General features: G+C 36.9%; 1 protein-coding gene across 3 annotated transcripts in view; it reads left to right on the forward strand.

Moving 5' to 3' along the window:
• The window catches only part of Dlic (dynein light intermediate chain), a 240,292-nt gene that overhangs the window by 66,176 nt on the left and 148,557 nt on the right, over nt 1–25,559 (forward strand). For all 3 annotated transcript variants that reach the window (XM_090381830.1, XM_090381831.1, XM_090381832.1), the window contains 2 exons: nt 5,723–5,953; nt 21,755–21,918. In XM_090381830.1, coding sequence (XP_090237956.1) covers nt 5,723–5,953; nt 21,755–21,918 — 395 coding nt within the window. The remainder of the gene's footprint in view (nt 1–5,722; nt 5,954–21,754; nt 21,919–25,559) is intronic.

Consider the following 25,559-nt stretch of genomic DNA (forward strand, 5'->3'; position numbering starts at 1 on the left):
GGTGCGACGGCGGAGAGTGCGAGCGAAAGATGAACAAAATTCAACTTTGCTGCGCACGAGCTGGACACATATACAAGAATTTGTATTCCAACTGTCATATTTATATGTGTGCGTTCGAATTCGTGCTCAACTTTTGTCGGAAATTACATCTTTTTCACGAGAGAAATGGATCGCGTCGGTCGAGCCATATACAGTCAGTCCTCGTATAGCACGTGTTTACACTACGCGAATTCGATCATACACTATTTATAAATACGGTAACGATATCTTATAATATAACACGAACCAAATTGGCTTATGCACGATTCGCCTTTGTGTTTACAAGAAATGGCAGTCGAACGCAGATTCACCCCAACCGAACGCAACACGACAGGAATGAAGAGAAGATTCTGAAAATGTATTTATGTTTTTTATATCAGTGAAGGGGAAACACATTTCACCATAATAACGTAAAAACCAACACAATTCCAGCTATCGGTATGCAATTAGATCGAGTTTACTACCAGTTTATAACAGATTCCACTAGCAGATACGCAACTGGATTTTTATTGTTTTATGGTAGTAACCCCTAGAAATGTGAGGTATTAATAGTGTATCTCTGCCTTTATGGTGTTGTTTATTCAGTTGCTACTTGTGCGCAGCTTTGTTTATACGTATCAAGCGTGCCTCCTCGTTTTGTAATTGTGCTTTATTCCCTGAAAATGAGTAAAATACTTAAAAAGTGTGAAAAGGAAGCGTCCTGGTGAAGACACTGCAGATTCAGAGAGAAAAAGAAAAGCAATTATCGATAAACAGAGGCGGACTGGGTCAAAAATTCTTACCCGGGAATATTTATAGTGGCCTCATACTATGGTTTATGGCCAAAATCACTCCGGCCTACCGTGGTTTCCCCGGCAAGGCTTATGGCCACTCCGCCTCTGTCGATAGAGAAAAAATGTGAAATGCTTTGAGCGAAATGAAAGACCATGTGATATTGCACGTGCTACAGGCCTAAATGAGGCAACGGCGAAAAGCACATGACAATTGCAAACTTGACAGACTGTCTCAGCTCAATTGAAAAGGGCTTAAAAATTTTAGTAAACATAGACTCCAACGAAGAACGTGTTATAGCTACAAAGCAAGGAATAAAAAATTATTAGCTTGCTACGAAGAAATTCTGCGTGAAAAAAAGAAGGCACTGTGTCGTCAGACGAATTTGTTAGATTTTATGAAGCCATCGACATCGAAATAACTTTTTTACGTAAGTCATTTATTTTTTTAATACATATTTTGTATTAATATGTATAAAGAACTGCAATTTTATTAATATTTTTCTTCTAAACTAGTGTTTTTGTTAGTCGTTGGTCCCAATTAAACAAAATTTATATGTATTTATATGCAAAGTTGTACCCCGACTTACGCGAATTCGACTTAAGCGATTTTCGTCGGACCCACCTATCGCGTAACTTCGGGTTATTACTGTACTGAATTAAAAATAATAGCCAGGCCAATGCAGAAATTCCATAATATATTAAAAAATAACACAATTCTTCCTTCTTGCTCGGCACAGGTAAATGATCTTGTGTACAAGATTTAGTGTAGTCAATGTGATTCATTGTATGAGGGTTCCACGCATTGCACATTAAGAGTTACGTGTCGAGAAACATGCTGCTTCCGTCCGCACTTTGCACGCAAACATGTTGGAACTGGCCTTTCATGCGATCAATGATGGTCACGTATTCCTATTCAATGAAGTGGTAATTTTAAATATACAACACAATTACATTAAATTATTGATTGTGGAAATGCTTGAAATGAAACTACAAGAAAATTCTATCAATGTGCGACGGCCTTATCTAATTTCGGATTTTTGGTCTTTTTACGCATGCACCAATATAAATAATCTCTCTATATTTCAGAGTCAAATACACACACAAACACTTTGTGATATTCCCATTCTGTGAACACGGCGATCAACTGAAAAGCGTGGTCTGCTTAAGGAAGGGAAACAGCTGTGCGTTTCGTTTAATTTGAGTATTCATCCAAATCGTAACTTTTAATCTGTTTCATTTTAAATAGTTTTTAATCTTTTTAATGATGATTTTAATAGTGTTTTTAACCAGTGATTTTAATTATTTATTATCAGAACCAATTTTAACTATTTATTATGACACAATGTCTTCTCGCACTCATGGTCTTGCTGCGGTGGTTTGATGTGTTTCAGGATCGGGCTCTTGGCTTGCTTTCGGTTCCGTTGCGCATCAGATTTGGTCGTATCTCTATGAGTGTAGGAAATGCATTTTTTTCACCAATTTTTTCATCTTATTTTATTAGTCACATATGAGAGAGAATTGACTGGAAGCATTCCACGAAAAAGATTGAGGTAATCTCTTACTTTTTAATATACTAAAATCGTGGAAGTTATTGAGCCCTGTAGCTCTGATTTTTTATATAAAGAATATTAGTAGAATAAAATTGAAACCATTGGGTGAGAGAGACAGAGAGAGATTCACCTTGAAAAGATGGACAGTCGGTGGTGCCTGCCCTTTAAGAGAAGAGTGTAACTTCTGAAGTTCACCATACTGTAGCGGATATCCCAAGCTGCTGCAATGAAGTCAGTGATTTGTGTCCAAGCTATTGCAGTGAAGCCAGTGATTCGTGTGCTCTCATGATCCCACTAGGTGTCATTGCTTCCATGTTCCATGATTTTCACTTCATGAAGAAAGTCCCTACCATAGCAAACCAGCCTTTGTATTGATTTTTTGTGTGAATTCATGCTGACAGCCATCATTAATCCAGAACTTTACAATATTATCATTTGTACCTTTGGTTTGTGTTAGTTTTCTTTTCACTTTTTTCTTCTAGCATCCAAGGTTATGATGCAAGTTCATTGTTTTAATGATATATGTCCAAAGCCAGATATGCTTTACAAATAAGCAGGTATCTTTTCTAACTGATTGGCAGGAATCTTAGAAATTTGGATATTCAATTTATGGATGCTCAAGGATTTATGCAGGTTTAGTCATAAGTTACCTTACAGTTTTAAAGTTGAATATCTTGAACTCATTCATTCTTTGAATTGTGATTGTTTTTTTTTTTCGTTTGCAGGAGTTTTCGGAATTTATTAGAAAAATGCAGTGATTTCATAAAGAAGGAAGAATTCTAATTCAATGCTTTACTACAAATTTTGTTGTGCTACTCTTCTCTGTAATGAATGGTCAAAACATTTTGACTGTAGTCTACCATCAAAACCAAGAATTTAATTAAGAATTTTTTATGAGAGTACTGTGGATATCCTAAATCCTTCTAGAATCTAGTCCAACATTGTTCTTTATTACATTTTCTTTTACTTTTTCCATATTTTTCTTTCTTTCTTTTTTTTTTTTTCTTTTTTTTTGGTGTATTATTATGTGGGGACTAATGATATTAAACATACACAGCCTGACCATCTGTTGGATAAATATAGAACTATGCTGATAAAATGCTGTGAGTTAGGTCATAATGTGCATGTGTCTGCAATTCATGCCCAGACATGATAGGAGAGATTATATGCTGAAAGCCTTTTGGATTAACATGAGACTTGAGTGAATCTGCAAGGCTGTAGGGGGAAATTTTTATCAGCATGGCCTGCATTTGTAGGTAGAAGGAATCTGTTTTGTTGAGATTGTATTCATTTGAACAACGGTAGTGTGAGTTTTTTTGCCTGTATCATTGAGGATACCCCAAGGGTTCAGGGAAACTTCTAGTTAGGGGAGGAGAATCTTAATTTAGATCTGTATTATCTGATGATATGGGTTAAAATAATGCTTGCACTCACCTCGCGAATTCTTGTTTGTTGCCATAACAGCCAATGTTGATAAGATGTTCTGATAGTAGCAATGTTTCAAATGGTGTTAGGGAAGATAAAGTCTGGGATACAAACCTAAATAACTTCAAGGGGGTGTGTCTACAGTAATGTCAGGAGTGTTGTCAATAAAATGGCTGAATTTGAACTCCTGGTTAGGACAACTAAAGCCGATATAATAGGGCTAACAGAAACGTGGTGCCACCTGGAAATTGGTGATGAGTTCCACTACAATATGTATAATATATTTAGGAAAGATAGCCAGGTGGGCAGGAGCAGTAGTGCATAGCACACGCTTCTTGATTAGACCAGGGTTCGAGCCTGTACCCACCAAATACAGAGGATGTGGCAGGTCAGGGAATGACCACCGCATATTCCCAGCCCGGATAAAGGGTGAGGGTTGGTGTCAGGAAGGGCATCTGGCCGTAAAAATTGCATGCCAAAGAATTCTATTGAGAAAAAGGCGAGGACAAAAAAAAAAAAAAAAAAAAGAGAAGATAAGAAGGGGTTGGAGGGGTCATGCTTCTTATCAAAAGCAGCCTGGGCACGAAAAAAGCTTTTGCTGAGTCTGAAGTTCGTTGAAGTTACACTTGGCAAATAGCAACCCACAAATAAATTATACACTTGGTGGGGTTGAATTAAAAACAGTGGAGTAGGAAAGGGATCTGGGATTACAATATGCGTAGATATGAAGTTTTCTGAAGAGTGTAAACAGACAGCTAGAAAAGCCCACAATGTCCTATCAATGACTTATTGAACACTATTCTGTGGAGATAGGGAGGTCATAATCCAACTGTATTAGGCAATTGTAAGACCACATTTTGAATACTGTGTTCAAGTATTGAGACCTCATCTGAAAAAGACATGGAGCTTCTTGAAAGAGTCCAAAGACAGGAAACTTGATTGGTGAGATTGGCAGACAGATGACCATGTGAAGAAAGATTCAGATTGTGTGGGATAGATTTATAAGGCTCTGAGAGATATTAGTAAAATGAACAAAGGTGGAATGCTCACTGTTCTAAATAATTACAAAAAATGCTGCTCAATATTCAAAGGACTGTTTTGATTCTTTTTTTATGCTACTGCAATTTCAGAATGCTGTTTTACAGTGTTTCAGGGATACACTTACCTTAAGTGGATAGGTTGCTGCAGATCCATCGAGTGGACTCCTTGGTCTCCTGATATAAACTGCAGATTTTTTTCCCTTTAGGGGTTATTTGGAGGGGGAGTACAACCATAAATCTAGATCTTAGACATTCTGAAAATATTTGCTGTTGAGGAATTTTCTAAAATATATCGTGTTAATAACAGATGTATTCCAACATGTGCATAAAAGAATGCTTTTGTATTATGGCCCAAAGATATCAGTTTCAAATATAATGCTAGAAAATTTTTGTTTAGTAACAATTTTGATATCGTGTGTGTGTGTGTGTGTTTTTAATTAATGATATGCAAACCAGTTTTCATCCTCTCTTGAAGTAAAGGCTCTTTTAAGTGACTTCCACTCATCCTGTATTGAATATATTGAGTGAGATGACATAAATATTGATTGAATGTACATATTTATATCTATTTTACAGTTTATTATTTGAGTGCACTATTTGTAATGATGAAAATTAGAACTTTTCCCTCTTGTTATATATTTATTTTATTTTATTTATTTTTTTTTGTATATGTGGGTTACAAGATTTAAAATGCCTAATTGTACTTTTTTACATTTCAAAACACACATAAAACATGAGAAAGTACTACTTTCCATCATTTTGTAAATGTGAAAATAGCATTATCTATTTTATAATTTCAAAGGATTTGTAACATTCTGTATTTAGTGTAAAAGCTATGTTTGAATGCTTTACAGTTTAGCAGTAATTATATATTTTATTTTCATTTAATTTTTAGATCACACACGTTTAGGGGTTTGGGTATTAGATGGAGATTCTTGGCATAGGAACTTATTGAAGTTTGTGCTAAATGAAGAGACATTTGTGCATACAACAGTGTTATTAACAGCTTCTATGACACAACCATGGAATATACTAGAATCTTTACAGAGTTGGGCTTCTATTCTAGAAGAACATATAGATAGGCTAAGGATGAGTCCTGAACTCTTAGATAAATGTCAACAAAAAGGTAAATAATATTTTTTTTATTCCCATCAAGATGTACAAATTATCATGGACTAATTTTTTTTTTTTTTTTTTTAAATTTGATTCTTATTCATAGTACAAGATCAATTCATTCTATTAAAAAATTGATCAGAAATTCAGCTGCTTTATTTGTATTTTTTTTTTTTTTTTTTTTTTTTTAAGGCTAAATATAAATCAGCAGTTTTATTGGCTGGACTGTTTGTTATTGTTGTAACAGTTGAGGGCTAAATATCTTTCTTTTCTGGCCTTGATATCTTATCAAAGCCAGAAAAGAAATAAAATTATCATATTTACTCTTTGTAAATTAATGGATTCTGGGAATGAGGTTATCTGTGACATTCAATAGCTCAGTGAGCTTGTAAATTTAAGACATGTTTGTGATATTTTGTGGTTCTTTGCACCTTGTAGTAAAGGTATAGTTTTAAGTGTCTTTATTATTATCATGAAAATTATGGTACTTTTGTAAGTATAAAAGTTAAAACTTTTTGGCTGTAGAAATGAGAAAGTTTCAAACGGGACCTGAGTCCTGTTTAGAAACTTTAAGTGTATTCAACTTTAAAAACATTAAAGAATTCAGTGTTTTTTTTTTTTTTTTTGTGCAGTTCTGCTGGTATATAATGAATATCGATCGTAAGTGTTAGGTTTAATTTAATTCTTTAACTGAAATTATGCTTTGGACTAGAGCATCAAAGTACATGTCCCAGAGTAGCTAGTGTGAGTTGGCTCTTGGGGGGGGGGGATTATTGAAAGTAGTTCTACAAATCAAGTCTTCATTAGTAGCCCTGTGATGTTCTAGGTGCAGAGAAAAAGAGAGATTGGAAATTAAACAAAAATTTTGTGCATCTGGTTGCTTCTATAGGAGGTAGTTGGGGGGACTGCTTGGGCAAAATTGCTAATATTGTAGGAAAATTATCTGTTCAGTGCCCAAAAAGTATTATCGTTGTACATGTTGGTAATAATAAATAATGTTAGGCCTGGGTAGTCTGAGGCTTAACTTAACAAAGTACAAGTTGTTATTGAGAAAAAGTCATAAGTTAGGGCTGTTTTTTTAAAAGGAATGTCTGGAATTTTGCCAAGACATGATAAGTGGGAGCTTATGATGAGAGCCATGACAATTAATTTAATCCCGGAGAGATGTGCAAGGCTGCAGTGTAGAAATTTTCTAAGCATGGGCAGTGCTGGAAAACAGAAGGGATTGTGTTTATTGAAGTGGGACACACTTGAATGTAAGGGATGCAAGAATATTTCCTCGATACTATAGAGGCACCATTGAATAGGTCAAAACTGCTTTTGAGTGTGTGTGTGTGGGGGGGGGGGTGTTAATGACAGCCATAATCAGATATGGAATTGATTCTTGCACTGCTTCTTACTGAGACGTAGTAGCCTGTGAAGCAGGGAAGGGATTACAAGGCCTGCAGAGATCCACATGGGACTAGCACTTACATGTGTGCTGTGCTAGAGGTCTTCTTCTTTATCTTTGCCTTCTTCCCACGTTTATATGGGGTCAGCATTTCCGTCCTTAATTCTTTTCCTCCATCCCTCCCTATCCTGGGCTTCCTCTCTCCTCCATCCTCTCTCTTTTAAATCCTCTGCCACTTTGTCCTTCCATCTCAGCTTAGGTCTCCCCCTCTTCCTCTTCCCTATCACCTCCAACTTTTCACACCTCTTCGAAACATACTCCTCACTTCTTCGTTCCACTTGTCCAAGCCACCTGAACCTAGATTCCTGCATTTTTTTACTCAGAGGCCCCACCTTAACCGTACCTCTGATGTAGTTGTTTCTTATCCTATCCTTCCTCGTCACACCACACATCCATCTTTTTCTCCTGGGCCCTTGTAATCGCCCATGTCTCAGCACCGTACATCAATGTGGGTCTAACCACAGTTTTATATACTCTTCCCTTCATTTTACAATTTACTTTCTTATCACACAGCACCCCACTCATCTTTCTCCAGTTCAACCATCCACATTGCACTCTATGCTGTATTTCTGCACTCAGTCCTCCATCCCTCTCAACGTTCGATCCTAGATACTTAAATTTCGAAACTGATGGTAGCCTTTCCTCCTACAGTTTTATAGAGCTCTCATCTTCTCCATTTAATACCATATATTCTGTCTTTGTTCTACTTATCCTCATGCCTCTCTCTTACAACGCTTTCCTCCATTCCTCCAATTTCTTCTCTACCTTTCCTTGAGATGGTTCGCACAGTACGATATCATCTGCGAACAGCGTACTCCATGGTGCTCTACTCTTCACTTCTCTCACCAACACCGACCGGACTAGCCGAGTGGGTAAAGTGCCTGCCTGGCAACCCAAAGGTCGTGGGTTCGAATCCCGCCTCGGGCTTGGATCAAAGTACTGCAAAAACCTTGGGAGGTGCATAATGGCCACAGAAGCCGATGCGCCAACAACTACCAAAAAAAAAAATCTCTCACCAACACATCCATTACCGGATCAAATAGATATGGGCTGAGAGCTGATCCCTGGTGCAGTCCAACTTCTACAGAGAACCCCTCAGTCATACCTACACTACTCTTAACCTGAGTCACCGCTTCCTCGTACATTTCTTTCACAAGCCTTATATACTTTTCCTGATGCACCCTTCTCCCTCATGCATCTCCATACCTCTTGTCTGGGTACTCTATCATATGCTTTTTCCAGGTCTGTGAACACCATGTGCAACTCTACTTGCATCTCCCCATATCTTTCCATCACCTGCCTTAAAGCAAAGACCGCATCTGTTGTTCCTCTTCCCGGCATGAAACCAAACTGTTCCTCTCCTATTTCTGTCTCCTGCCTTATCCTTCCTTCCACAATTCTTTCCCAGATCTTCATCGAATGAGACATTAACTTTATTCCCCTGTAGTTCCCACATTCCTGCACATCCCCCTTTCCTTTATAGATTGGCACAAGTACACTTTCTCTCCACTCATCTGGTATCCTCTCCTGCTGCCACAGTTTTTCCATAAAGTCCCATAGGATATCGATCCCTTCTTCATACCTCTACTGGTATCTGGTCAGCACCTACTGCTTTCCCCCCTCTTCATTTTTCTGAGTGCCCTTTCCACTTCTTTCCTGCTTGTGCCTTCCACTACTCTTTCATTCGTCTCTCCATCCTCGCATAGTGCTCTTGGGTTTTCCTCATTTAGTAACTTTTTAAAATAGTCTCTCCACCTTTCCTTAAAGGCGCCTCCGTAGCCAGGTGGGAAGGAGCAGCAGTGCGTAGCACACGCTTCTTGATTAGACCGGGGTTCGAGCCCGTCGCCACTAAATACGGAGGATGCGGAAAGGTCAGGGAATGACCACCGCATATCGCCGAGCAATATGGCCTTAGTTGCTAATGCTCCTAAAAACAAAATAATAAACAAATAATAATAATAAACCTTTCCTTAACGTTCTCCATGTCCTGTATAACCACTCCCCTCTCATCTTTAATCTGTTTTATTGATAAGAAGTCCTTTGATGCCTTGTCTCTCACTTTGGCTATTCTCATCAATTGCCTATCTCCATCTTTCTTTTCCAGTTCCCCATAGGCCTCGTCCACTGCCCTTGCCTTTGCTTGCCACAGCCCTTTTTGCCTCCTTATTTGCTAATTTATATGCTTCTTTATCTTCCTAGCTACCTGTTAAATCCCATATTTTCTTCTTCTCCTTTTGTTTTATCACTGCTTGCACTTCCTCATTCCACCATCAGGCCTCCTTTCCCTCTGGCACTCCTTTTCCTGATGTTTTTCCCAACAACTCTTCTCCAACTTTCCTTATGATACAACTATTTAACTTCCACCACGCTTGCACGTCTTCCGGTATCTTTATTCCTTTTAGCACCTTTTCCCTAAACTCTTCTTCAAACCCTCCTCTTTCAGTCTCCACCATTTTATCTTTTTCTCCCCCTGTCTTGAATATTTCCTACTTTTGTCCACTGCAACCTCCCAATCGACCACGAGCAATCTATGTTGTGCAGACACTTTCTCCGTTTATCACCTTGCTGTTCCCATTTCCTTTAGATACCTCCTACGGCACATGATATAGTCAATCTGGCTTGTCCTTTCCCCACTCTTGTATGTTATCAGCTGGCTTTCTTTCTTTTCAAAGTAGGTGTTAACTATCGCCAGGTCGAATTCCACTGCATGTTCTACTATCCTCTCCCCTTCTCTATTTCTTTCTCCAAATCTCCACCTTCCATACACTCTTCCTTCCTCTCTCTTGCTTCTTCCTAAATGTCCATTTAAATCGTCCCTAACAATCAACCTCTCCTTCTCAGGTGTTGCCATGACCACTTGATCCATTTCCATCCAAAAACTGTCCTTTTCTTCTTCCCCACATCCTACTTGCGGAGCATACGCATATACTGTTGTCGTCAAGTGTCCACCCACTTCCAGTTTGATGCTCATAATCCTATCACTCCTGTTAACCTCACACACTCCCTCTTTTAACTCCTTATCAACTACAATACCTACCCCATTTCTTTCTCTCTCATCCGCTCTCCTAAAGAACAACTTGTACCCTTCACCGAGCTCTTTTGCTTTATTTCCCTTCCACCTTGTCTCTTGTAGGTATAGGATCTTCACTCTTCTTCTTTGCATCAAATCCACAATCTCTCTACTCTTTCCATTCATCATCCCAATGTTCCTATTCTAACACTTTTCATCCTTTTCTTCTCTAGCTGGACTAACTTCTTTAACTGAACCCGTCCTTTGTTCGGTAGCCCTGACCCTTTTCTCACAGTTTCTGGGCAATGTGACGGTGTGTCGCTTATGGGGTATGCCCTAGCTATTCCACATCTCTTTTCTGTCATTCTATCATTTTGTTTTGGCATAGTTTTTTTTATGGCCGGATGCCTTTCCTGACACCAACCCTCACCAATTTATCCGAGCTTGGGACCGGCACCTATTGAGGCTGGCTTGTGTGCTGTGCTAGAGGTAAAAACACAAATAGGCATGCATTTTCTTGCTTTTATGCTAATGCAGGAGTATAGTAAAACAAATTTGATGAGTTTGAAGTTTTAAGTCATTGCATAATTCAGAATTGAGTCATCAAAGACTTATTATAGGTATAACAGGCATGATATGGGTCCATTCTGGAAGCATCGGAAAATGGGTTATAAAAAAGACAAAAACATGAACAAAATGGAGACCATTCAATAAGATCAATTTGCAAATTTCTACAGTGAACTATATACTGAAAAAGCTGATCACAGCAGTAAGCTTGATAACACATCTCCCTCCTCATATTTCAGTGATACCTTGACACAATTTGAAGTCAATGCAGAGACTTTATTGAATACCCTCAACAAATTTAAATTAAGTTATGACACAAACACCGGCAGTTTCCCCATGGCACTCTGGAAACACTGCTTTGTTGTATTGCAACAACAACTTATACATCTGATCACAGCCATTTTCAATAAGGGATCACTCCCCGGAATATTAAAGGAAACCACTATCACCCCTCTTTTTAAAAAGGGGGCTAAAGACACACCTTCCTCATTTTGACCATACACAAATCTAATCCCCTAAGCAAGATCATTGAGAACCTACTTTACTCTCAACTCTGCTCCTTCATGAAAAATAAATTCAGCCACATTCATCATGGCTTCCTAATGGGCAGATCAACTGTGACTAACCTACTCTCCATTGAACATGACATAAAACTCAGCCTTGACAATAACAATCAGATAGACATTATATACCTTGACCTACAGAAAGCCTTTGACTCAGTACCACACAAGTTGCATTGCCTCAAATTAAAGAACATAGGTCTATCAAGTAATGCCTTATCACTTATGTCTGACTTTCTTGAAAACAGGAAAAGCAGAGTTCATTTTGAAGGAAGGTACTCCTCCACTTTCCATATACAAAGGGGAGTCCCACAGAGTTCTCCTCTGGGGCCACTACTCTTTGCTGTATATATTAACGACATACAAGATTGTATGCAACATGTTGACATCAAAGTGCTCTCATATGCAGATGACTTGAAAATATACAAAACTATCAAAACAACACAAGACTGTGAATCACTGGAAAATGGACTAGACACCATCACCCGATGGATCACAAACAATGGTCTAACACTAAACTTAAACAAATGCTGCACCATGTCTGTCACAGACTATCACAAAAAACATAAGATTAATTATCCCTATAAAGTTAATAATCATGAGCTATTGAGAATACATGAGGTTTCAGATTTGGGAGTATGGTTTTCTGAGAAGGGAAACTTCAACACACATGTAAATAAAACTACAGCTAGGGCTTCCAAATCTCTTGGACTGGTTAAAAGAATCTGCTTCGATTTCACCAACGTATAGCTCATAAAAACAGCTTGCATAATGATCATCAACCCAATTCTAGAATATGCCTCACAAATCTGGAATCCTCACACCAAAATTCTTATAAAACAACTGGAACGTATTCAGAAATCCATAGTCAGATTCCTGGTGTACAAATCTAGGTTGGAATTGAACACAAAATCCTACAATGAATGGTGCATTCACTTTGGGATTGTACCACTCTACCAAAGAAGAGCTGCGGCAGACTGCAAATTCCTAATGCACCTCGTGGCTGGTAAGCTCGATGCCCCCGAGCTGCTCTACCTCATCAACTTCAGCTGTCCTCCAAGAGTCTTGAGAAGACAAAATATGCTGGCCCAAGAGCCATTCAGAACTGATCAACTCAGATTCCATTACTTCAACAGAACTGCAAAATTGCTGAATGAATCCAACATTGATATCCTAAATGAAAATATTAATATCAAAAAAGAGCTACAAAGGTTTTACAATCAAACTAATAGAGAATGAAAATAAATGATTAATTTAATAATAACAATAATAATAATACTATAAAGATAGGTATACTTAGCTTTAACAAAAAAAAAAAAAAAAAAAAAAAAAATTTTTTTTCTTCAATGAAGTAAGATAAGAAATAACAATTAGAAAAAAGAAAAAAAAAATAGGGATAACAATAAGAATAATAACACAAAGCAATTAATGCAACTACTTAATGTGAACTATCAAGAAAGGTAAACAACAAAATGCTTAGAAATACTAATTTCTCTGTTACCACAGCTTTGATAAAATGCAAATCACTTGTAACGCATGATATGCATTGTATATTTGAAATTGTATATTGATACCTGACATTGTGTACAGATTGTAAATAGAAGGATTACTATATTGCTTCTGTCAAATTCCTCTTCTATAAGGCTTCGGCTGTTTTGGAATAATAAAAATAAATAAATAATAAAAAAATAACAGAAAAATATTGTCATTCTGATATTGGGGATGCAAAATTTAAGTATAGTGATTGTAATGTGTAAGAAAGAACACGCATGAAAGATGGGTTGGGATGAGAATTTTGGATTTTTTGAAAATTCTGCATCTGCCCAGTAGACAGATTTTCGGTATAATATTGAGTCAGTCTTCTATGATATAACCACTGGTAAAAAAAAATGAAAGTAGGAGTATGTTATAAGCCAGTGACTGTGATACAATATAATGATTAACTATACAGATAAATGGAGGTTCACCAAATAAGGATGTGTTGACAAGGTGGATTTTAACTTTCCAGATTTCAACTGAAACTAGTGGTTTAATAGTTCACTCAGCAGCAGAAAATTATTGGACTAGCTGGATGACTGGGTGTCAGATTCTATTTGATGGTTTGTCATTTCTCTTGTTCTAATTATCAGCACTGATTCATCATGTATTAGAATCTTGACAGTATTGATTACAATATAGTGTATTAATTTATTTAAAGAAATAGCACACCCACTTTATTTTTCAAGGGTAAAGGAAAGGGATTTTGTTTTTGCAAAGGGGATTATAATGATTCAGACATTTTTTTTTAAAACTCTTTTCAGTTAAAAGAAGTTAAACTTCTGAAGTTAAAAAATTTAAGTTCCAAAAAGGAAGTGTTCAGAGAGGTAATCATAAAGGCTACTTAGCATTTTAAATCAACTAGGAGATATTGTTGAGGAATTCTTTGTTTATGTTAATGCTAGAAGGAGAGGAATGAACCACATTGATCTTATGGATATGAATGGTATAATCATCCTATATAGATTACTGACAAACTGAATAAATATCTTGCACCTTCATTTACACAAAGTGTTTTTAGACAGGTAATAGTAATCGTGGCATGTGATGCAAGAAAGCAAGTGCATGAGCTTATGTACCATCAGCCAAAAAAAAAAAAAAAAAAAATCACACAGCCATTCCCTCTAAATGTTTGTCCAGTTCCTCCTTTCCCTTAACAAACCCATGCTGTGTCTGAATTATTGCTGCAGTCTTGTCGAGATGATCCTGCAATGCATCTTTAACGAGTGATTCCATTATTTTACCTGGAACAGAAGTTAAACTAACTGGTCTGTAATTACTCATGTCACGCTTCGATGCACCTTTGTGAATTGGGGATACATTTGCACATCTCCAGTTCGTGGGGACCTCCCCTGAGTCCAAGGATGCTCTCATAATTATCGCTAAGGGTTTGCTTACTTCCTTTGCTGCCTCCTTGATATAACTGGATAGATCCTATCCACCCCAGGTACCTTTCTTATGTTTAACTTCAACAATTTATCCTCCACTTTTCTGTCAGTTATTACAAAATCATTATGCACCCCGCTACAATTTGATAACCTTTTGGCATTTTCAATCCTTAATAACTTTTCATGTGTGAAAGTAAATGCAAAATACTCATTCAGTTTGTTTGCTATCTGAGCAGGATCATCAACAGTCAAACCATCAATATTAAGTGGACCAATCTGATTCAACCCTTTCCTTTTAGAGTTTATATAAGTAAAGAAATTCTTGCTGTTTTTCTTACCATCCTTTGCGAAAGATTTCTCGTAATCTGCCTTTGCCTGCCCAACCTCCTTTGTGACTTGATTACAGACTAGCTTATATCTGCCATAGGCTTCTGTGTTGCTTGATAATTTACATGTATCCCATGCATTTTTCTTCTTTGCCACGAGTCTCATTAGTTCATTTGACAACCATTTAGGCCTAAACTTTGAACAATATTTCTTAATAGGTATGAAACGTTTAGTAGCTTCCACGATTAATTCCTTGAATGCTTCCCACTTAGAATTTGCTGTTGGTAACATCATCAGTTTATCCCACTGTACAGAATTTCAAAACTGTCTGAGACCACTGTAGTCACCTTTACGGAAGCAAAAACCTTTTCCTTTACATCTGATGGTAATTATATCTTTAAGTAAATCCCCCATCAGTACACTGTGATCACTGCCTCCAAGTGGTTCCTTTATCTGCAAATTCTTAATACATGAATGATCACTGCTGATAACCAGATCAAGAGTATTACCATCTCTGGTTGCCTCTCAAACATGCTGCTGCAGAAAACAATCATCCACTAAATCCACAAAAGTCTTACTAGTGTGCGAGTGACCAACCCCCACAACTTCCAGTCAATATCTCAGAAGTTAAAAACCCCCATTATAAGACATTCTGATTTACTAGCCCACTCTATTTCTCTGTACAATTGTTCATTGTACTCATTCGAGTCATTAGGCCGATAACACACTCCTACTCTTATTTTTGCTTTCTTTTGCAGTGCTTATGTCACATCTGACTCAACAGTGTACTGTCCATCTGCGTCAACTGGATGCACTTCTTTTGATTTTATATTTTTCTTAATTAACAGCATAACCCCCCCCCCCCTCCTCCCTTCCTGTCCTGTCTAACCTTTCTGTACACATTGTACTTCCTAAATTCCAATTCTTCATTCCTAATATCTGTGTGACACCAAGTCTCTGATATCCCAATAATATCTGCATTTGATGTCTTGACCAACACTTCAAATTCATAAAATTTATTTACTATACTTCTAGCATTGGTATACATGCACCTATTCTTATTCTTAGTTACCCTAACAATTCTTAGTTACCCTAACACATCCCATATACCCACCTGTTTCATGATGACTGCCATCAGACCCTGAAACCCCCAGCACCCCTCGCTCCAGGCCTCTGCTTATTCTAATAGAAGTAGTGCAAGAATCACCTTCACCTGATATCCTAATAATATCCACCTTTGAAGTCTTGATTAACACTTCAAATTCATCAAATTTATTTACTATACTTCTAGCATTGGTATACATGCAAGTATACATGAACCTATTCTTATTCTTAGTTACCCTAACACATCCCATATACCAACTGGTTTCACGATGACTGCCATCAGTCCCTGAAACCCCCCAGCACCCCTCGCTCCATGCCACTGCTTATTCTAGTAGAAATAATCAGTATTAGACAGCTGTCTAATACTGATTGGGATGTAAATGATATTATAATAACTGAAAGGAAGACAAAGAAAAAATTTCTGCAGCCAGAAGTGAACAAAGCACCTGGAGCTGATGGAATCCATCTAGTTATATTAAAAGAAGCTACAAAAAAATAGTGAAACCTTTAGCCATAATGTTGAGACATCCTTAGATTTGGCAGAAGGTCTACAGTTTTAAAATACTATTATTCACATGGCAAGTTCAAAGGGTGAAGCAAGTAGCAAAGGACATGTAAGTTTGATCTCTGTATACTAGGGAATATAGTAGTCAGTTGTTAAATATGTAATACAAGATCATCTTGGTAGAAGTGGAGCCAAACGATAATTACAGCATGGATTTTTTTAATGGGCAGTCTTGATTGACCAATCTGAATAGCTACTATGAGGTCATCACAAATGAACTGGATCCAAGAAATAATTTTTACATCTGAATTTTCATTGAACGTTGAATTTTGATATCATTTGAATCTAGTTAGATTTCAGTAAAGCCTTTGATACCATACCACAGTGGTCTCAAACTGGCAGCCCGCGGGCCGCATCCGGCCCCCGAAACAATTTTACACGGCCCGCGAATACATTTCAATTATGTTTGTTGTAAATACGGTGCTTATAATTTTAGAGACATAGAGATATGGACTGAGCTTATGTGCGCGACTGCTATTTAAGGAGATAGAATGAATAGGTTGGGGCTTTGTCTTTGTCACTGTATGCTTGTATGCCAGGCCACATGACTGGGGTAAGGTGGGAGAACCTCCCACGTCAGTACAATCAGTAAATTTAGTTTGCCAGCTGACAGTTGGTGGCGCTTCAGTATTCTGGTGTTTCCAATTTTTTCTATTGAGTTGGTACTTCTGATATATATTTTCCTTGAGTCAGTCACTAGTTGGTTAGCTGCATGCACAGCTGCGCAGTTCATATTGCTATATAGATGGAGACAAACTAACATATGGCTTATAAAACCTGTTTATTTGTGCTTGTTGTTAGATCTAACGAAAAACGATAGGTATTGATATAATGTAGATTCTACATTATATCAATACCTATCGTTTAGAATTGTGCATAACTTTTGAGTGTTGCTTTCACACGAAAATTCATCTTGTTAAATTAAAGTTGTAAATAAAATTATAATAGTGATTTTAATTAAGAGATTAAACTGCAAGCCATGTCTTTAACAAAGGGTAAAAGAAAAGTGGATGAAGAAGGGCGTGTTTTTGAAGATAATTTTTTTTTTTGGTAGTTGTTGGCTCATAGGCTTCTGTGACCATAATGCACCTCCCAAGGTTTTTTTTTTAGAGTACTTTAATCCAAGCCCGAGGCGGGAATCGAACCCAGGACCTTTGGGTTGCCAGCCAGGCACTCTACCCACCCGGCTAGCCCAGTCGGCTGAAGATAAATGGGAAATTATGTACTTTTGTGATGTTGTGCGCAATAAAATTGTATGTTTTATTTGTAATAAGGGAATATCAGTTCCAAAAGAATACAATTTACGTCGCCATTACGAAACGAATCATAAAGAAAAATTTGAAATGTTGGAAGGCAAATTGAGGGAAGAAAAGTTAGTTTCTGAAATCTGGCTTACAACGACAACAAAATTTTTTTTTACTGAAGCAAATAAATCCAGTGAAGCAACAATTCATGCAAGTTTTGCTCTCACGCACATCATTGCAAAACGATCAAAACCATTTACTGATGACGAATTCCTTAAAGATTGTTTGATTAAGTCTGCTGAACTTCTTTGTCCTGACAAACAACAATTATTTAAAAATATTAGTTTGTCAGCCAACATGGTAGCATAACGTATTAACGAAATCGCTAGTGATTTACGATGTCAGTTAAAAGAAAAAAAGTATAGATTTTGCAGCATTCTCAGTAACAGTTGATGAGAGTACTGACATCACAGATATAGCACAACTTGCCGTTTTCGTACGAGGTGTTACTGATGAATTTGAAGTAATTGAGGAATTATTGGAAATAATTCCTATGAAATAATTCCTGGTGCACAGGATATTTTTTCTGAAATAAAAACTGTAATAGATAAATTAAGTTGTGATAAAATGGTTGGATTTGCAAGTGATGGTGCAGTTGCTATGGTTGGTAAAAAAAAATGAAGTAGTGGTAAAATTAAGAAATATAGTGAAAGAAGAAAATTTTCAGAATAATTTTTGCATTATACATTGCATTATTCATCAAGAAGCACTTTGTGCCAAAAGTTTGCAGATGGATAATGTTATGGAAACAAGTAACTAAAACAGTAAACTTTATCCGTGGACAAGCTCTGAATCATTGAGAATTTGTTGCATTGCTTGAAGAAATTGAAAGTGAGTACAGAGAAATGATTTATTATAACGAGGTGAGGTGGTTATGTCGAGGAGCTGTATTAAAACAGTTTTTTGATTTAATAACTGAAATCAAAATTTTCATGACACAAAAAAATAAAACCATCGACGAGCTACATAATGATACATGGATAACAGATTTAGCATTTCTTGTTGACTTAACCGGCCATTTAAATATTCTCAATAAAGAGCTGCAAGGAAAGAATAAACTTATCACTGACATGTATGCTTGTATTAAAGCTTTTAAAGTTAAATTGCAATTATGGGAAACACAAATGGAATCAAAAATTTTGTACATTTCCTACATCTTAAATCCTGCCATTATTTCAAATGAAAAATCTCAAGAATATGCAAGAAAAATAGCATTATTACGACAAGAATTTGAAGAAATATTTAAAGATTTTAATGATTTGGAGTACCATTTTACATTATTTTCATTACCATTAAAAACGAACATGAATAACGCACCAGAAAATCTACAAATGGAGCTAATTAATTTACAGTGTGATATAAATCTTATTCAAAGATTTGAAGATACAGATTTGATTAACTTTTATTCGTACTTGTCAAAAGATAAATACCCTCAGTTACGAATTTTTGCATTAAGAATAATCGCTTTGTTTGGGAGTAGATTTATATGTGAACAGTTTTTTTCGCAGTTGAAAATTAATAAGTCTAAGAAAAGAACCCGATTGACCGATGAGCATCTACATTCCGTGATGAAGATAGTTTCTAGTAATTTTTCTCCAAGGCTACAAACTTTATCAGAATCGAAACACCATCAAGTGTCAAGTTGTAGTAAGAAATAAAGAAGTTTATAATTATTTACATACAAACATATGTATTTTTTCTGTATGTGTCGAAGAAAAATTTAATAAATAAAAGAAAGAGAATAGGTTGTCATTATTTATTCTCAAGTTTTGTCCCACTTGGAAAGTTTTCATAATTTGTTTATTTTTAGTTTAAGTTAAAAGTAAGTTATTTAGTGGTTAATATAACATATTAGAATTATTTGAAATAAATGTCAGTCTGACAATTTAATATTTAGCTGTCAATACGTTTGAATTACAAAGTGTAACCAACAGAAATTTCTTGCAGGTACCAACCTTTAGATTTCAGATAGAAAATAAATATAAATTTGAATTTTTTCCTTTGCTTTATTGTTATTATTGTTTGTATGTTTTGATAAATATTTAGTAAGTGATTGGGCCTCTAAAGAAAATAGAAAAGAAAATTTAACCGAAAGAAAGAGTCATAATTTTAGCCAGGGAGAGAAGGAGAAAAATATAAGTTTGAGAAATAAAAAGTAAGTATAGAGAAAAACATTGTAGAAAATACAATTGAACATTATTGAAATAAATTTTCAATTAAACCATGTTTGAGGCAAATTAAATTTTACAAGTAAAATTTCCAAACTTATTATAAACTTACACGCAACACACCATACACACGCATCACGCATAACACCAGGTTATAAAGGGGTGGTATCCATACATTAGGAGTAAGTACGGTGCAATACATATATATTCACTCTCACTTTTGTTAAAAAAAAATTCCGGCCCGTCAGCTGCTTTCAGATCGTGCATTCGGCCCGCATGCAATTTGAGTTTGAGACCACTGCCATACCACATGAAATGTACTATATTGTTGGAACAATCTAGCATTAGAGGTAATTTAGTACTATGGATAATGGGATGGTTGAGTGGTAAAAGACAGTGGTTATAAATGGCTACTCCTGTTCATGGACTAATGGGCTCCTTGGTAATGACATTAATATAGAAATTCAAGTTTGATGTGCAAGTTTACTGGAGATACAAAAGTGGACAGGGTGGTGAGTGACAATAATTGGGAGCATGGGGGTATGCTACTTCGAGATGCAGATAAATTAAGCAGATGGACTGAAAAATGGCAGTTGAGGTTTAACATTTGTCTTCTGCGCAAGGTACTGCATTTGAGTAGGCAGCAATCCTGGGGTAGCATACCAAAGTCTTGATAAGGAAGATATCCTAGGAGTAATTGTACAGTATCACAAAGTTGTCTGAGCATTGAAAACTGCCTGCTAGAACAACTCATAAGGGTTCTGTCACTTATGGCTATCCTGTTGTAAAAGGCAATGGTTAGGCTACATCTGAAATATGCGTACAGTTTTGAAAACTTCATTTTAGGAAGAACACAGATCTTGTTGTAAAGGGTGCAATGAAGAGTAGCATGATTAGTCACAAACAAAAAAGGTGGGGTTTTGTAAATTGCAGTCTCTGAAACTTAGGCAAACATCATGACTTAATTGAAGTGTTTAAGGCTTTAAAAAGATTAAGTGAACTAAATGCTTATGGCATCTTCACTCTTTCTCAGATGGCATGCACCCATGTGCTCAATTGTACACCTAAGAGAACAAATTTAAATTGAAAAAAGGACGCTTGCAGAATAGATATGCAGAAATTGCATTCATCCAAAGAATAATTAATTGTTGGAATAAACATCCACCTAATGTTGTGAACGTTGAGTAGTTTTAATAAGAATATTTGGACAAATTAATATTTAAAGTATTTTATTCTTTGCTATTAAGTGCAAATGTTATGAAGATAGTAAAATGTGAATGTTGGAATCAAAATTTTTAACCTGTACTGTTTTAATGCGAAAAAATTTATTTGTTGCACAGAGCATTAAACTACAATACATAAAATTAGCTTTCGGCTGGGTGGCAGCCTTCATCGGATTAAAATACTTGAATGGCAGTTAGAATAGAGATGCCATTCAAGTATTTTAATCTGATGAAGGCTGCCACCCAGCCGAAAGCTAATTTTATGTATTGTAGTTTAATGCTCTGTGCAACAAATAAATTTTTTCGCATTATGAATCCGGAGCACGTAGGCCTTTTTATTCTGTACTGTTTTAATATTTATAATGGTATTATTTGTATCTTGTTTCATGTTACCACCACTAGTAATTTTATTTGGTTGCTGCTTTTATGAAATTTTTATATTGTCTTTCTTTATAAATGTGTTTTTATGCTACTTAAATATAATTTTGTTATTCTTAAAAGTCCATAGTAATTATTTCCGTAAGTTGAGTTTAAAGGGGGGGGGGGAAGCAAATTTCTTACAATTTTAAAATTTTGGTAAAATGATATTATGTGTTCATTTATCTTATTTAGTTTTGAAGAAATTTCAAGATTACATAGAACCTGGTGATGAAATTGAAGGGGTAACATCCCCATTACGGAGGTCATTTGGAGCAGATGATGCATCCCTTTTACCACTTGGTGAACGAACCTTAATCCACAATCTTGGATTAGATATAACTGTTATAATTACAAAGGTTGAGTTACCTCTGTTTTTTAAAAAATCTTTTTTATAAGAATGAATGCAGTTCTAGAACTTACTTTATAATACAAAGGGTACTAGGAAAGTTTTGCAATATGATGCAACAATGAATCACAGGAAGCTGCTTGTTGCTGCATGTTGAGACATGTTCATACATGCATAGTAGCCGCCGCGCCAAGTCGACGGGCTCAGTTATTCATTAGTAGTGAGAGTGTAAAGTGCTTGCGATGGCATCGTGGTCACGAAATGAGATAAGGACAGTTTTGTGGTATAATTTCGTGCGTGGTTTAACCATAGACCAGTGCTTAGAAGAAATGACTCTTGCACTAGATGATGATTGTCCACATCGTACAACGATATTCAGGTGGTATAGAGAATTTCAAAGGGGAAATTTCACTCTGGAGGATTCTGAGAGGCCGGGAAGGCCACGAACGTCAGTTACGGAGGAAAACGTTACTGCTGTGAGGAAAATGCTTGACGAAAACAGGCGAGTGACCTACCAACAGATAGAGGATACTTTGGGCCTAAATGCACCAGCAATTCGTTCGATTCTGCAAGATCATTTGCACATGAAGAAACTTTGTTCTCTCTGGGTGCCGCATCAACTGACTGAAGAGCAGATGACACGACATGTGACTTGGTGCCGGGAGATGTTAAAAAAGTTTGATAAGGGACAATCTCGGTATGTGAACAACATCGTGACAGGTGACGAGACTTGGCTGTACTATTACGATCTGCCGACCAAGGCTCAAAACAAAGTTTGGGTCTTTGATGATGACGACACACCCGTAATTGTCAGAAAATCCCGATCTGTAAAGAAGAAAATGATAGCTGTATTTTTCAAATCGAGTGGAATTGTGGAACGTGTCGTTTTGGACACGCAGAAGACAGTCACAGCTAAGTGGTATACTGAACAATGCCTGCCTAAAGTCATTGGATCTATGAAGAACCTGCGGCCAAAGTCAAGAATGGACACCTGGTACCTCCATCACGATAATGCTCCAGCTAACCGCGCCAAAGCCTGCACCGAATATTTGACCACGACAGGACTGAAACTTCTGGAGCACCGTCCCTACAGTCCAGACCTTGCTCCCTGTGACTTTGCACTGTTCCCGCATGTGAAAATGAAGCTAAAAGGGAGGCGGTTTTCCAGTGATGAGGACCTTCTACGGGCTTGGGACAACGAGTGTGCTTTACTCCCTAGTGAAACTTTGCAGAACTGGTTTAAAGATTGGTTTCGGAGGATGGAGAGGTGTATTGAATGTAGAGGAAATTACTTTGAAAAAATTAAATAAACAAAGCTGTATTGCAAAACTTTCCTAGTACCCTTTGTATATGTGACATACAGTAAAATTTCTATTAACCTTTATCTGTGGTTTACTTGAACAGTACTAGATAATTAAATTTTCTAGTTAGATGAATGGATACATACTGTAAAAAAAAAAAAAAAAAAAAAATTTATATATATATATATATATATATATATATATATAATGTGTGGTTTTTAAAATAGATAAATAGTCTGGGAAAATGGAAATGAAAAGTAGACAAGGTACCTGAACTAAGAGAAGTTTAAGGGATAGTTGAAAATGGAAGAGAGGTAGTGGTTAAATAGGTGAAAGAATCTGAAAAACCTAGTACAAAAATGAACTGGGACTGAGGAAGCAAAAATAATAACAACAAATAAATACATAACACTATATTCAGATATGGGAGGGCAATTTTAACAAGAGGTCGAATCAGGGGATGGGAAATATGCAAAATCTGAATATAATAGATGAAGAAATGATACATAGTCAGGAAATTTTCTTACTGTGTATCATTTCTTCATCTATCACCAATATCATCCCTTCCTATCCTGTCTATCCTTTCTGTAGACGTTGTACTCCCCAAATTCCAGTTCTGCATTCCTTATATCTGTGAGACACCATGTCTCTGATATCCAAACAATATCTGCCTTTGATGTTTTGAGCAATACCTCAAATTCATCAAATTTATTTACTAAACTCCTAGCATTGGTGTACACGCAAGTATACATACACCTGTTTCTATTCTTAGCTACCCTAACACAACCCATGTGTTTACTTGTACCGCAGTGACTCCCAGCAGTATCTGAAATAACCTGCATCTTGTTTTTCAGGCTTCTGCTCATTCCAATAGAAGCAGTGCAAGAATCACTTTCACCTCTCCCAGTGGCTACTGTTAATCTATTAGTCTTTGTATTCCCCCCCCTTCAAGCTAGCAGTTTTCCAACCCATCTAACACTGCCTTGATAGCATCAGCAAATATTCTTGCACCCTTTCTATTTAAGTGTATCTCATCCCTGTGAAGCAGTCTCTCCTGTTAACAAGTACAGACCAGGCTGAAAAAAATTCTACCCCTTCGTCCTTGCACAATCTTTCCAGGGCTGAATTGATCGACAAGGCTCTCATCATATACTCCCTCCTATCGTGTCTGGGCAGAATTGCAGACACTTTCAAATTCAACCCTAATTCACGGCTTTTTTTCAACAGTGACCTGTACTTGTTAAGTAATTCTGCCGGTCTTTTACTCTTGATATCATTAGTGCTAACGTGTACAACTATATCACCTTTTGTGCCCTTAAAAGATGATATCCGCTCTACAACGTCATCAACCTTTGCCCCTGGCAGATATACCCTGGTCCTGTTCCACCTATCCTTTTTACAAAGCATGTACCCCGTTTCCCTGACAATAGAGTCACCAAAAACTACTAGTTCCTGTGGGACCAGCGCATTCTGCCTTGGGGGTTGCCGCTGTGTTGCATGATGACCAAGTGCAAGCTCTGGCATTGATGTGGGCAGCTGAGATCTTGATGGGCCCCTCAATTTAGTTCCTTCGAGGGCATCCACCCTGTCCTTCAAGCTCTCATATAGGCCCATAATAATGCTGAGTTGTTGCCTGATTTCGTTACACTCCTTGCATCGTGCACACACACAAAGACATCTGCCATGGCAATATCATGTCCCGTACCTGAATGCTCCACAAACATCATGCAAGCAGTGCATTTTAAAAGGCTGTGATTCAGAAGGCAACTGTCCCCCTCAGTTCTCATCTGACCCACAGCACTTCCATTAGCTTGAGCCTTTTAAATATCACAGCTAATGGAGAAAGCAAATGAATATAAAACACCATTATGCCTGGCATTTGCGGATTATGAAAAGGCATTTGACTCCATACAGCATAAGGCAATGTTTTGGGCAGTGGAAAGACAAGGCATAGATACCCCATAATTATGATTTTGAATAAAATATATGAGAACGCTACCTCCTTTATTAGACTAGACAAAGACAGTAGCAAATTTAAAATCAAGAAAGGAGTTCGACAAGGAGACACAATATCTCTGAAGTTGTTTAGTGCCGCCCTTGAGGAAGCTTTCAGAAGATTAGACTGGTCACAGAAAGGAGTCAATGTGAGGGAGTGTACCTAAACCATTTACGATTTGCAGATGACATTATGGTCAAAAGCCACGATCCCAAAAAATTAGAGGAAAATCTTAATCAGTTATGCACAGTTAGTAAGGGTTTTGGACTAAAGATGAATATGGCTAAAACAAAAGTAATGATGAACAAGTATGCCACAGAAAGGAACATAATGATTGAAGGAGCAGTAATTGAA

The sequence above is a fragment of the Mastigoproctus giganteus genome, chromosome 9 (assembly GCF_048544385.1).
Source record: "Mastigoproctus giganteus isolate SK-2022 chromosome 9, ASM4854438v1, whole genome shotgun sequence".
NCBI lineage: Eukaryota > Metazoa > Arthropoda > Arachnida > Uropygi > Thelyphonidae > Mastigoproctus > Mastigoproctus giganteus.